The 12,224-nt window shown below is 36.1% G+C and overlaps 1 protein-coding gene across 1 annotated transcript; it reads left to right on the plus strand.

The window, feature by feature from the left end:
* Positions 1-212: 212 nt before the first annotated feature.
* Positions 213-12,132, plus strand: CCDC39 (coiled-coil domain containing 39; the record flags this gene model as incomplete). The annotated part of the gene is made up of 9 exons (XM_008942452.1): positions 213-316; positions 659-791; positions 3,990-4,184; positions 4,896-5,060; positions 6,346-6,483; positions 7,986-8,194; positions 9,392-9,515; positions 10,767-10,926; positions 12,026-12,132. Coding segments are annotated over 9 exons (1,335 nt in total), but the record flags the coding sequence as incomplete, so codon positions are not given.
* Positions 12,133-12,224: the final 92 nt, after the last annotated feature.

The raw sequence follows: 12,224 nt of genomic DNA on the forward strand, positions 1-12,224 counted from the left end.
CCAAGCCTCAAACCACAACAGTAAGTTAGTCTATTGAGTTAAGTAGCTGTGCTGATTGATAGAACCTCAGAATCTGCAGCACTTCTCATCCAGAACACATTCTTAAAAAGAAATGCAATGCTTCCCAATCAATAGATCCCTTACAGTTGTAAATATCCTAACATGTACTAAAGTAAATAAGAATTTGACTGCTCCATTTTGTAATTTATTAGCTGGATGCTTTAAAATGCACAGTGGAGAGAACTGCTTCTGAACTAGAGTCTTTGAGAACAGAAGTAACCAATCTGAAGAAAGACATTCAGAAAAAACAAGCCAGGTAAGAAACAGACATTTAACAATATAACTTGTAAGCATTAGTAATACAATCAAATCCTTGAGCTAGCTAAGAGCTTTACATAATGTTCATGATTAAAGCCCCCAACTTTCTGGTTACTTCATGTCCTGCATAGTTTCTGGCACTGGGCATTTTAGGAGATACTCCTGGTAATGCTTGTTCATAAAGAGTGTGAAAAATCACTTGTGTCCTTGTTTATCACAGGTTCCAGGTGAGCCTGCTTTATTAGGCAACTGCTCAGTGAGGTATGCTGCTTGGTTTTGGCAATGTTGTAGATGCAACATACATTTAGCTTGTTAAATCATGTAATTTTTTTTTTTTTAGATTAAGCTTTCTTAATGAAAAAAATGCAAGTCTTTCCAATAAGCTGAAGCTTGTGACTGAGGAGACACTCAGTTCTGAAGAGAAAGCTTTGAGGATGGAAGAAATAATAAAAGAAGAAGAAAAAATTGTCAAGGTAAAATGTTTTTCATGATTTCTGCAAATGAGGATTCATTTGAGTTGTCAAGCTTCATCTAGAACAATTATAGATTAAAGTGGATGCATTAATAAGACATGGAGCTGTTTCATCAAACAATGAAGTAACATGGATGTAGATACATCAGTATATGTGTTGGGAAAACTTTAGGAAAATAACTGGTCCTATTGATTCAGAAGATGTGTCCCCATGTATTAATGTAGGATACTGGAACTGCCATTGTACAGACCAGGTATAAAACCAGTATCCTGATGGCATCAGTGTGCTGAACAGGGTGTTTACCTCCATCACCAGTGAAAAGCTGCTTACAACTTTTTGGCCTGATTGAAATGTTATTAACTGGAACGTAGCAAATCTTATTATATAGTAAGGTTTTGCTTCTCCTCTGCAACAATAAAGAAAAAATTCAAAACCTGTTTTGCTTAGCTCTTTCGGGAGTTCTTCTCTGAAGATTCTTTTTTATGTGCTGCTGAGGAGCAAGAGTCCTTGAACTTCTATTGGGTTCCCATCAATAAGGTTGTTAAAAAGTTAGGATCTTGTCAGGATGACTTTTCAGTAACATTACCACTGAAAACTTCCTGGCTGTAGTAAAACACCACCAAAACTTTAAAAATTTGAAATCTTTTAATCAGATTTGGCTGGTCTGGTCTCCTCTTCATTATTTAAAGTCTACTGCATGATACTCCGGGCTATTAAATAATTACTGGCTCACTTTAGATTTCCTTTTTATGATGAATAAAGATTTTGTTCTGGGAATAGGTATGTACAGGCTGCGATATGATGATTTTTTAAAACATGTCTGATACTGCTTTTTTAAAACTCAAACCCCACTTCTTATGTTGCAAATTAAATATAGGAATAAAAATATCCTAATTCATTGTCATCTCATGAACTGCAAAAGCCTTTTGAATAAATGCAATCTTTTAATGCAATCATCTGAACTTTCCCACATCTCAGAAAATGTTTCTACTGTTTTGTCATTTTCTACCTAATTATCTTGTATTTTACTACGTAGTTTCTGACTGAACTTGATACAATTATCTTCTTTTATAACATTTTGCTGGACAATTGAGTACTGTTTATGTTGAAGCTTTCTTTAAGGAAGAAATGACCAGATTAAATTTGACAGCAGGTGCTCCCATAGAAGTGACAACAAAGCTGTATCTGTGCATGACACTATATACTTTCTTTGTCCTATTTTGTGTTTCCTGTAGCACATATGTGAAATAATCCCTTGCAGTAGATAGTTGTTTTTCAGATTTTTTAACTCCACGGGCATTAACTGTACATTTAAAATATACATATAAAAACTAGAGAGGGAATGTTTTTCATTTCTAGACTTTCATATATTACAGGTCCTACTTACCATTTTGGTTTTTCAGATAATCTGAAAACAAGCTGTAATGATACAACGTTTCATTAAAATTAAAACCTTATTTGCTTCCTCTTAAGACTGTTACCAGGGTGGCTAAACCATTAGCAGGGTTTCTTTACTTGTGTCGGTGGCAGATAACCTAAGATGACATTGAGCTTGGCAGCTCCACAGCTTCAGGGTAATATTTTAACTAAGATGAACTGTTCTTGAACAATGTCTGTAACGTATTAGTCAGGAGCATGCTTTCCATCACCATTAGACACACAGGGCTATTTGCTGCATCTATTAATTTACTGTGAAGAGATATTTACAAGAACAATGTGGATGAAATGTCACCATTTTGTGCTTTAGTTCTGTGATATTTCTCCCTCTTCAATCTGTGGCAAAACACTGTTGCACAGTGAAGCTTATTATTGAATATCTTATCTCCATTAACAACCTCACTTAAAGGGAGAGGAGCAATTTCTATTAAATAAATTAATTTAGATATGCAAGAGACTACAAAATGAAGGTCAAATCGTGATCTAGTTTTAGTAGACCAATTAATCATTGTCACTAGCTTCAGAAATAGAGCTCAGAACTGGGAACGTGCCTCAAACCAGTTTACTTCTGGAATTAAATTCCTTTGTTCAGGCGTGATCCAAAGCCCACAGACATCAGTGTACAATGCTACAGGCCGTAACAATTTAATATTAAACTTAGACCTGCTTTTTACTTCCTGAATCTTGGATTTAGAATTATGCTTACAGCAAGTTCAACTACAAAAAAAATCTGTTTGGTAGATTGTGATTTTGAACTCATAGAGAAGGAGTTAAGTTACCTTTGGCAGTTCTTAAAGCCAACAAGATGGTTCACAAGCAAATTTCACAATATACACACATAAAATGAAGAATAAGCACATTTTTAATCAATGTAGAAAAGTGAATTCTACGGTGTTTTGCTATCTTAATATAAATGCATATGTTCAAACTGTGCCAGACTTGAGTTAAACGTGAGTCGTTTGGAACAGGATTTTGATGGTACCTCGCTTGTTTCAGAGCTGTTCCTCAGAGGAAATGAGTATGTTGAATGGCCTGAGCTTCCGAAGGTCTTTGATTGTTTGGACATAGTGGGGTGAAGGAGGGAGGGAAAGAATAAAGTTGTATTCCTTGTTAGGGTTATAAAACCAAAATAATCTCAATTTTGTTTGTTTTCAGTCCATTTCAGGCTACCTGAAATGTTCAACATTGTCTTACTGTAAAAGACCCTACTAAAAACCTCATTCTCTGCACTTATTTAGGTGTTAATGGCAACTTATCTCTGAGAATCAGAAAGTGATTTTAAAATCTGTAATTAATTTTTCAAACAAAATTATTTCAATTTACATAAACACACATATATACATACATACGCATACACACAGAGTTACAAGTTTTAATAGACCATTGAAAAGCTTTGTATTACATTTCTCCAAAGATTCACATATACTGGAGGCAATAAGGAGGGTTTTTTGAAAGAATAACAGGAAATTATTTTTCTGAAAGGTTGAAGAGAATAGTATTCCTGTAATGGAAATGAAAGGTTGTGTAGTAGTAGGGTAGTATCCAAGTTAAAAAAAAAAATAAATAGAAAAGATACCATTCTTTAAGTCAAAGAATTTAATTGCTGACCATTTTGAAGATCTATGAAATTCCATGTTCATATTAATGGGTATAGTCTTGATTCTTATTAATCTTACTACATATGATTAAAAAAAGGCAAGTAATTCCTCAGAAATCGCTTCTGGTGTATTGCTTTCTACTCGACAATTAATTTGTCACCAGGAAAAAGAAACAGAAGTGAACCAGTTAAAAGAGCTACTTTTCAAGAAGAATCAAGAGCTAAAGTTGCAGAAGGATAAGGAGAAATGCGTTCTAGCAGAAATAGAGGGAAGTCGAACATCACTTAAAAATCTCAAGAGTCGACTGCACCGACTTGATGCAGATGCCCTAAAACAACAAGAATTCATATATAACCAGGTAAAATGTTAATGTGCCTTCATACTATGACTGGCTCTTGGGCCTAGTGAGAGTAAAATTCCTTGAGTTCTGTAATCTTTGTTAACATCTTACCATTTTGGAAATGCCATGCAGTATAATTTGATACATTTATTTATGTCACTAGCTGTATGGATAAAACAGAAATAGCCGAAACATGCTATAGCATCACCTACGTTATGCGCTTGTGTATTACATTAGTTTTTGGATCTGCTTCTTTTCCCACTAATTTCTCAGATCAGTTTTTTACTTTGATCCCTCTGAACCACGGACACCTCAGGGTAAATTTTTAAAGCAATACAAGAGGTACATGCCAAAATCCTGTTATTTACTAATTGGATTTTGTGCATATTTCCTATGCACCACTTGAAAATTTGCTCTTTTATATCAGCCTCCAATGGTAACAGCAAGATGGCAACTCTGCTCTAAGCCTCCCTACAGCAGACTGTGCTGAGTAGGCTTTGTTACTCTTCTAGAAGATTACTCCTGAACCATCACTGCACATCAGTCATCCAAGAATATTTTGCTAATGAGGTCTATAAGCCCTAAATTATTATAAAAACAATAGCTTAATTGGGTGACTGTCCTGAAGCTACCATTTAGATCCAAATTTATATCCAGTGTTTTGGCTTTATAGGAAAGCTATACTGGCTTATCTCGGACTATTAATTCTCTTAAAAATTATTTTAACAGGATTTTTATATTCAGCAAGTACAGAGACGGCTGTCACGGTTAGAAGGGGAGGTTAATGGAGAAGAAAAACAAGTTTTGGAAGCAAAAGTTGCTGAACTTAAGAAAACCTTAGAAGAAAAGAAAAATGCATATGATGTTTTACATGCACAACACAAGAAACTTCAGGTAACTACCTTAGAACATCCAGTTGACTGTGTAACATCTAGAAACCTCAGTGATTTCAACTATATTGAATCTTATTAATTAATAACTTAGTATTAGATTAAAAGGTATCTGAACCTACATGGAAAACTTCCTATGTTCCCTAAATTTTCAGAAAAATAGGTCATAACTACAGAACTGAGACACCTTAGCATGAAGAGAAGGACTGAGATGCTGGAAAGGCAAGCTTAGCTTTCACTCTAAGATGTGACTGACTGCTTGCAAACCTCGGACTTAATCACCATGACCATGTAGAAATAGGAGAATGTTATTCTGTGATTACTTACATTTATATTTTTCATAAAAAGGAGAAGTAGTTGTATGTAAAATCATACAAAGTAACATTATTGAATTGAAGGGACAGTATTTGAGTTAGCCAACTCCAGCCTGATACGTAATTCAGAAATACTATTTTTCTGTCTTTATTCACACATGAGAACTTTGCATATATATGCTGCTTTTCTGCTATCCAGTGACCATCATTAATTCTCTAAAAATGCACTTACGATTCTTGTAGAGAAGAACCAGTCAGTTACTCTAGCCAATTTATTTCTTTTTATGATAAATGTTTTTGTTTACTAATCAGTTACATTTTAGCACACTTAGAAACCTCTTTTCAAAGAGAAACAATACGAAGACAAAAGTCAGGTTTTTAATAAAACATTATAACTGGTTTCTCAAAGTGCTAGTTAAGAAAAAAATAGACTAATTTAATGAGGGGAAGAAACTACATACAGGAGACCCCTTTAACTGGAGATCCATGCAATAACAAGACTTAATGTTGGGCAACTGATGCCCACACTTCAGTTTTGAGGAGATGCAAAATTTGAGCAGTGAGTATAATCAAACATTGAAACACACATCCAGGAATTTATGTACCCTGGAGTATTATCAAAGACAGATGGTTTTATAAAGATAAACTACAAATAGCAAGGTCATGGTCAGACACTCCAGGAGATTTTTTTTTAATCGAGACCAAAATACATGATTATCTAAGAACTGCTAAAAGATCTATATTGTTTAAATAACAGTTACTACACTCCAAGTAAAACAAGCTATTCATTGACATTGCAACAGCACTCTGCGTGAGGACTGCAGTGCTCAAAGCACTGTTTGCAGAGCAGCATAAGGACACAAGAAGATGATGGTTCTTTGTTCCAGGACTTAAAAATAATTTAAAATTAACTGGTAGTTTCTGCTGCAACCTACATTCACTGAAATAAATTAAATATAATTTACTCTGAAACAGAGTGACGTCCATTTTCTCAAGAGAGCAGTGGATAAGACAGGAGAAGAAAAAAGTGGTATGATGGTAAAGATAAATGAACTAAATCTTTTCAATGAGAGATCAGATCAAGAGTTAAAAAAAGCTAAAGCCACTAAACAGGTACGGTATTATTTTACAACTTTACTAATACAGGATGTGTTTATTTGCTTGTTTGTTTTTTAAAACACAAACTAATGGCTTGATCTGAAGGCTGTTGTCTGCCTCCCACAGCACGACATCATATGCACAAGAACCCTCTTTGTATTTTCTCAACTTAGATCTTTCTTCCCAAACTTTGAAGTCATTTCCATCACTGTTACCTTGCTAGGCAAAGTATTGTTCCTCCTCTGTATATAGCATAAAGTTTGTTTGGGTTATCAATTTAACTACATATTACTTCTACCAAAATATCCACCTGGTCAGGTGTTTGTTGTGGGTTTTTGGTTTTGTTTTGTTTTGTTTTGTTTTGTTTTTTCTGAGAAGCAATTGCCTTGAATTTTAATAGAAAATGTATTTACTGTTCAAGGATGTCTTTGCCTAGCACTGAATTTTTACTCTCTATCTCTGATGCCAAGTAATACGTTTGGATTGGTTTTGTTATTAAATTGTGAGATTATTGTCCTAGCAGATGGTTTGCATCTATCTATATTCAAATTTGAGGAATTCACAGAATCACAGAATGTTAGGGGTTGGAAGGGACCTCCAGAGATCATTGAGTCCAACCACCCCCTCCCAGAGCAGAATTAGAATTAAAATGGAAATCCTTCTGCCCATATTCTGACAAACACAAAACACCCCAGTTCCCAGTCCTCTAATTACTGCACCCTTTTTCCTGCAGTAAGCTCTAGCCTTCCTAGAGGAAGCACTAAGGTAGTGGAACAACACAGAGTCTCAGCATCAGGGGAAAGTGTTTTGTTATCAGCTTAACTGGTGCACTTGCTCCTCAATGAAAAATCCCTCTTTCCCAACTTTTCAGAGGGACAATTCAGGAGAACAAAAGAAAGAAACTGATGGCATAAAAGAACTCAAAATAAAAATGGTACGGACTCTGGAATCCATAAAAGAGTTGGGTTTTTTTAATGACTCAAAGTGTTTGCATGCTGATGAAGTTCACCATATGCTGCTTTCCATAAGCTTTGGTGTATATAAATTTGTTCATCTGACAACATGACTTGTAGACCTACAGAATCTAGAACATATTCTAAGACAGTTATAATGGCTCAAGTGAGATGTTAACTGCTGTAGAAAGTTCCTTCTAAAGTCTGCTTCATTTCTGTGAAACCACCCAACCTGAAAGAAGGCTGTAGATGGAGGAGTCTAACAATGTGTGACTCAGCCTGAGCTATAAAGTCTGAGTTTGTATAAAACCATTCAGGAAATAATCCACCCCTCTTGCACTCAATGTGTGAACTGCAGCAAAAGAGAAAGAACCTTTTTAAATTCGGAGCAAGATAAGTCATACAGTTGTATGTAGAGTGAAGATAACATAATAGATGCTTTATAAAAAAATTAACTTTCAAACTGGTATAAATAAATAAAAACCAAAATTTAACTTATTGACTGTTATAAACTTAGTTCTAGACAATGCTTTCTTATTTTCAAACCTTTTTGGCATTTATTAGGAGATGATGGTCGAAGATAATCTCTTAAAACTAGAACTGAACCGTCTTCAAGGTACTCTGTGTAATAAGGCAGAGAAAGTTCTAACACTGGAAAAACAGAAACTGGTGTTAGAGAAAGCCATAGCAGAAAGAACTGAGGAAATTAAGATTCATAAGGCAATGCTGGGTTCCCAGATACGACTTGTGGATCAGGAACGGCAGCGCATAAGGTAACTATTCTTACATAAAGTAAACTTGTGACTCTTCTGAGTACATTTATGGGCACTTAATGAAACAGAGAAGCATTTTACCAAATTTCACCAACTGGAGAAATTTAAGATTAAATAAATCTTTCTCGGTTACATGCTGAGAGGCTACAGCTTTAACCATATGGTGAAGAAATTGCCGTTTGTTCTGTTGATGCTGATCCTCTACGGTTCCAAGTAGAGGCAACATCAGTTGCAGACATCTTTTTAAAATAAAAGTCGTATGTGTACATTTTTCAAAATAACCAGGAAAAGTGAAATCATCTGTCTGGAGGCATGACAAAATATTTAAAACAGAAAAGTTGCTTTTAAAGTGGGTTTACCCTCAACTGATTGATAAACCTGTAATTTCTTTGACTCGTACAGTAAGTCTGTTTTGTGGGTTTGTGTTTTTTTTTTTTTTTAACTCTCCCTTAGCTCTACATTCAGTGTACTGGATTACAAAATTGAATCTTCTGAATTATCTATGTACCCTCTTATAAAATAACTTCTGTAATAATCAGTGCAAAGTATCAGGGACAGTTTTAACTCTGAAATCCCAGTATCTATATCCAGCCAAAAACCAACTTTTCAGCAGCTGGACTGCTGAAACCTGTCAGGTTTCTTATTCACTCCTCCGCTAACAACACCCCACACAACAGGAAACTAGAGTTATTTAGTGTGACTAAAGCTTAACTGCTCCCCAGGAGTGCAGACTGTGTGTATTTTTTTCCTCTGATAATTACACAGCTAATTGATACTTCCATGTAATTTGATTTGGGGTTGCTGCCTACACTCATCTCATAGTGGCAACATTCAGATAATATCAGCAGGGGGCAGCTTGCGCAGCTGTAGGTTTTACGTGCCAAACCTTTAGGGTTTTTTTGGGAGGACCAAGGCACAGCTTCCCAGGATGCAACGATCTTGAATATGAAAGTAAATCTCACTCAGTTTAGAACTGCAAGAAAACTGGAGGTGACCAGAAAAACGGGTGACTGACAGGGAGGAAACAGAAAGCAACAAAACCAGTAGCAGAACAACTGCTGCCCTGCCTGCTTCCCCAGTATGCAGCCAGACTGCTCACATCATACCAGGAATAAACTGCCATAGCAAAAACTCCCCACAAAATACTACCAGACAAACGTTTTCTCAAACCATTTTTTTTCCCCCAAAATAAATCAGTGCAGAATTTCAAGATCGCCTAAATAAAATTGATAAACTGAGGTGCAGATATGAAATTCTTACTGTTGCCATGATGCCACCAGACGGAGAAGAGGAGAAAACTCATACCTACTATGTAATCAAGGTATTTTATTAACATAATTCATTATAATTCCAGCATTTAAGCTATACATTTCCTTGGCTTTATTAAGTAACTAAGACAACCTCCTTGCCTACCGCTTACTTTCAATCTAATTGTTTTACATTATCTGACACTGTTGGTTATTTAAACGATAAAGCAATCCAATGTCACATGAATCTCTGTGGTCAGTCCTAATGTCAGTGGAACCTTAATTTTGAGAAGTTTGAAAATCTTAACTTCAATGCTCATTAATTTACAAAGCTAAAAGAAGTACTGGTCACGTGGTAATCTGCTATGAAATGGAAATGAGTTCATCACAGTCTCACATGATCTTAAATTCTTCTACCCGTCAAAGATATTTTTAAGTATTTCACCATGTGGCATTTGAACCTTGAACAATGTTAGCTTTCCTCTTTTATTTAAAACCTCTGCATACCTCAGATTTTCATTGGAAAAAATAAATCAGTCTTTATCCGTAATGCAATATCCTGATTATGGAACAAAAATATTATTTTTGATCTGCACAAACTCCGATTTCCTCTTCAAGCAGAATGCTTCTAGCCATGATCTGGGCTCTGAAGTCCATCTTATTCTTAGTGTTAAATTTCTTAATGATTTAAGAAATACTGGTAGCACAGTATTTCTGCTACTGTGAGATCCAGCACAGCAGAAGACCCTCAGTCAAACCCTTGTGGTCTCTGCGGGTATATACCCTCTACAACTGTGGAGATTTTTTATTAGATTTTCTGAGGGGCTGTACTTATCTTCACTAGCTGGCTGTAGTTTCTTAAATCTTACTGATCAGATGAACAAAGACTTGCAAGTGAGTAATTCAGACAAAGGGGATGACTTTTAATACTCTCTCTGTGGTTTTATGTAACCTACAATCTCAACTCTTACTTGGATTTTGTGGGTAAAGGAAACTGCTGTGAAGCACATGCTGCAGTTCACCTCAGCAGTGCAAAGCATGGAGCTGCATCAGTACAGAGTGTGGATGCTGCTAATCTGAACCTTGTGAGCTTAGATGGGGAGGCAGAGAGCTGTAATGAAATACCTCACAGAACTTCCACTACCATAAATAACTACTCCTTCCAGTTACCTAGTAACTCAATTTGAAGTTCAAGCCTGACAACACAGATAAGCCCCCTATCTAAGCAGGATTTTAACCCTTAAATATTGCAGGTTTTTTCTTCATAATTGTCCTAATATTTTCAGTTTATGTATGGTCACCTAAAATACCAGTTTTATTTTCAGGCTGCACAAGAAAAGGCAGCACTTCAATGTGAAGGTGATGATTTAGATGCAAAGATCTGCAAAGCTGAAAAAGAAATTGTAGCTCTGGAAAACACTTTGGGTGTACTCAATAAGTGCAACAGCAATTACCGAAACTCCTTCAAGGAAGTCACTGAGACAAGTATGTAAAATAGAAATTGCTATTTGGTGTGAGTTACAGAGGAGGGTCTAACTCAGGTATATACTGGGGAAATTCCATGGCACAAAAGAATGAATCACAGAGCCTAAATGGATATATTAGCAAAAGGGAGTGTAATTTCAGCAGAACCACCACAGAAAAAAAGTGCAGTAAGGCATAATTAACTAGTATTTCTCCCATATGATTTATGTGAAAATCCCTACGCCTATCTAAACTTTGTGATTAGCTCTAAGTAGGAACATTCAGAAGAGCAGAAGCATAAAGATGATTGCTGGGAGGAAGGAATGCCCACTGAAGTACGTAGGTCTGGTGGATAAAACTCTGCAGGGTACAAAAAGCACTGCTGCAGTGCTGCATCATACAGCTCAAACGGCAGAAGCAGGACAAGCTGTGCCACTGCCACTGCTGGCCACCTCGGCTAGACTGATCCAGCTTGGGCACAAAGCTGTACCCAGAGAACCTGCACAGGCAGCTGAGGTACCTCTGCGCTCCCCTACTACAACATCATGATCTCTGATCTTCACATGGAAGAGGGGAAGAAAACTACTAACCTGTCATTAGGGAAAATAATGAGGACAACTAAAACTTAAACTATCCTATTTTGTTCTAACATCAGCAGATTTTATAATATGGACTACCTTTGTTTTTTTGGATACTGGAAGTTCCCCAGAAATCTGAAAAACATATTCATCTGTTGTTTCTGTTGCTAATTAGACTTCATAAGCTTATTCTCTTTCAGTCAACTTAGTTTAGCTTATAAAAAGCATCACTGTGGGAAATTACATAAGCTTCTTTCTATAAAATATCTGATTATTTAACATTTATGCCCTCTGCTGGCTCTGGAAACAGTAGCACTTAATTCTCTCTCATGAAGCCAGTTACTTTTTCACAGTGATTTGGAATTAGTAGTAGAGTATTTAAAAAACACCTTAACCCTTGAGGTCTCTGCACTACTTCCAACACTGATACAGTAATGCTCTGTGATGAAGTTACTTTGAAGTGCAACTTATTTTAAAGTGAAAATTGAGTTGTATACCCTGCTTGTCCAGCAATAAATCTGCCTCATTGTTTGGGATGACAGGTGAGGAATATGAGGAAAAATTGAAACTAGAGGAGGAGAAAAGAGCTGCTGCTGAAAAATACAGATACAAGCGAAGACAGATCAAGGAACTTCAAGAAAATCTCGAGGTAAAATACAACCCAGTACTGCAGAGGTTAGAAGACACACATCTCATGTCTCTGCCATTGATTGGCACTGACTGGAAAAGGGGAAACATCAC

This window comes from Merops nubicus, unplaced genomic scaffold (assembly GCF_000691845.1).
Source record: "Merops nubicus isolate BGI_N331 unplaced genomic scaffold, ASM69184v1 scaffold47336, whole genome shotgun sequence".
Classification (NCBI taxonomy): domain Eukaryota; kingdom Metazoa; phylum Chordata; class Aves; order Coraciiformes; family Meropidae; genus Merops; species Merops nubicus.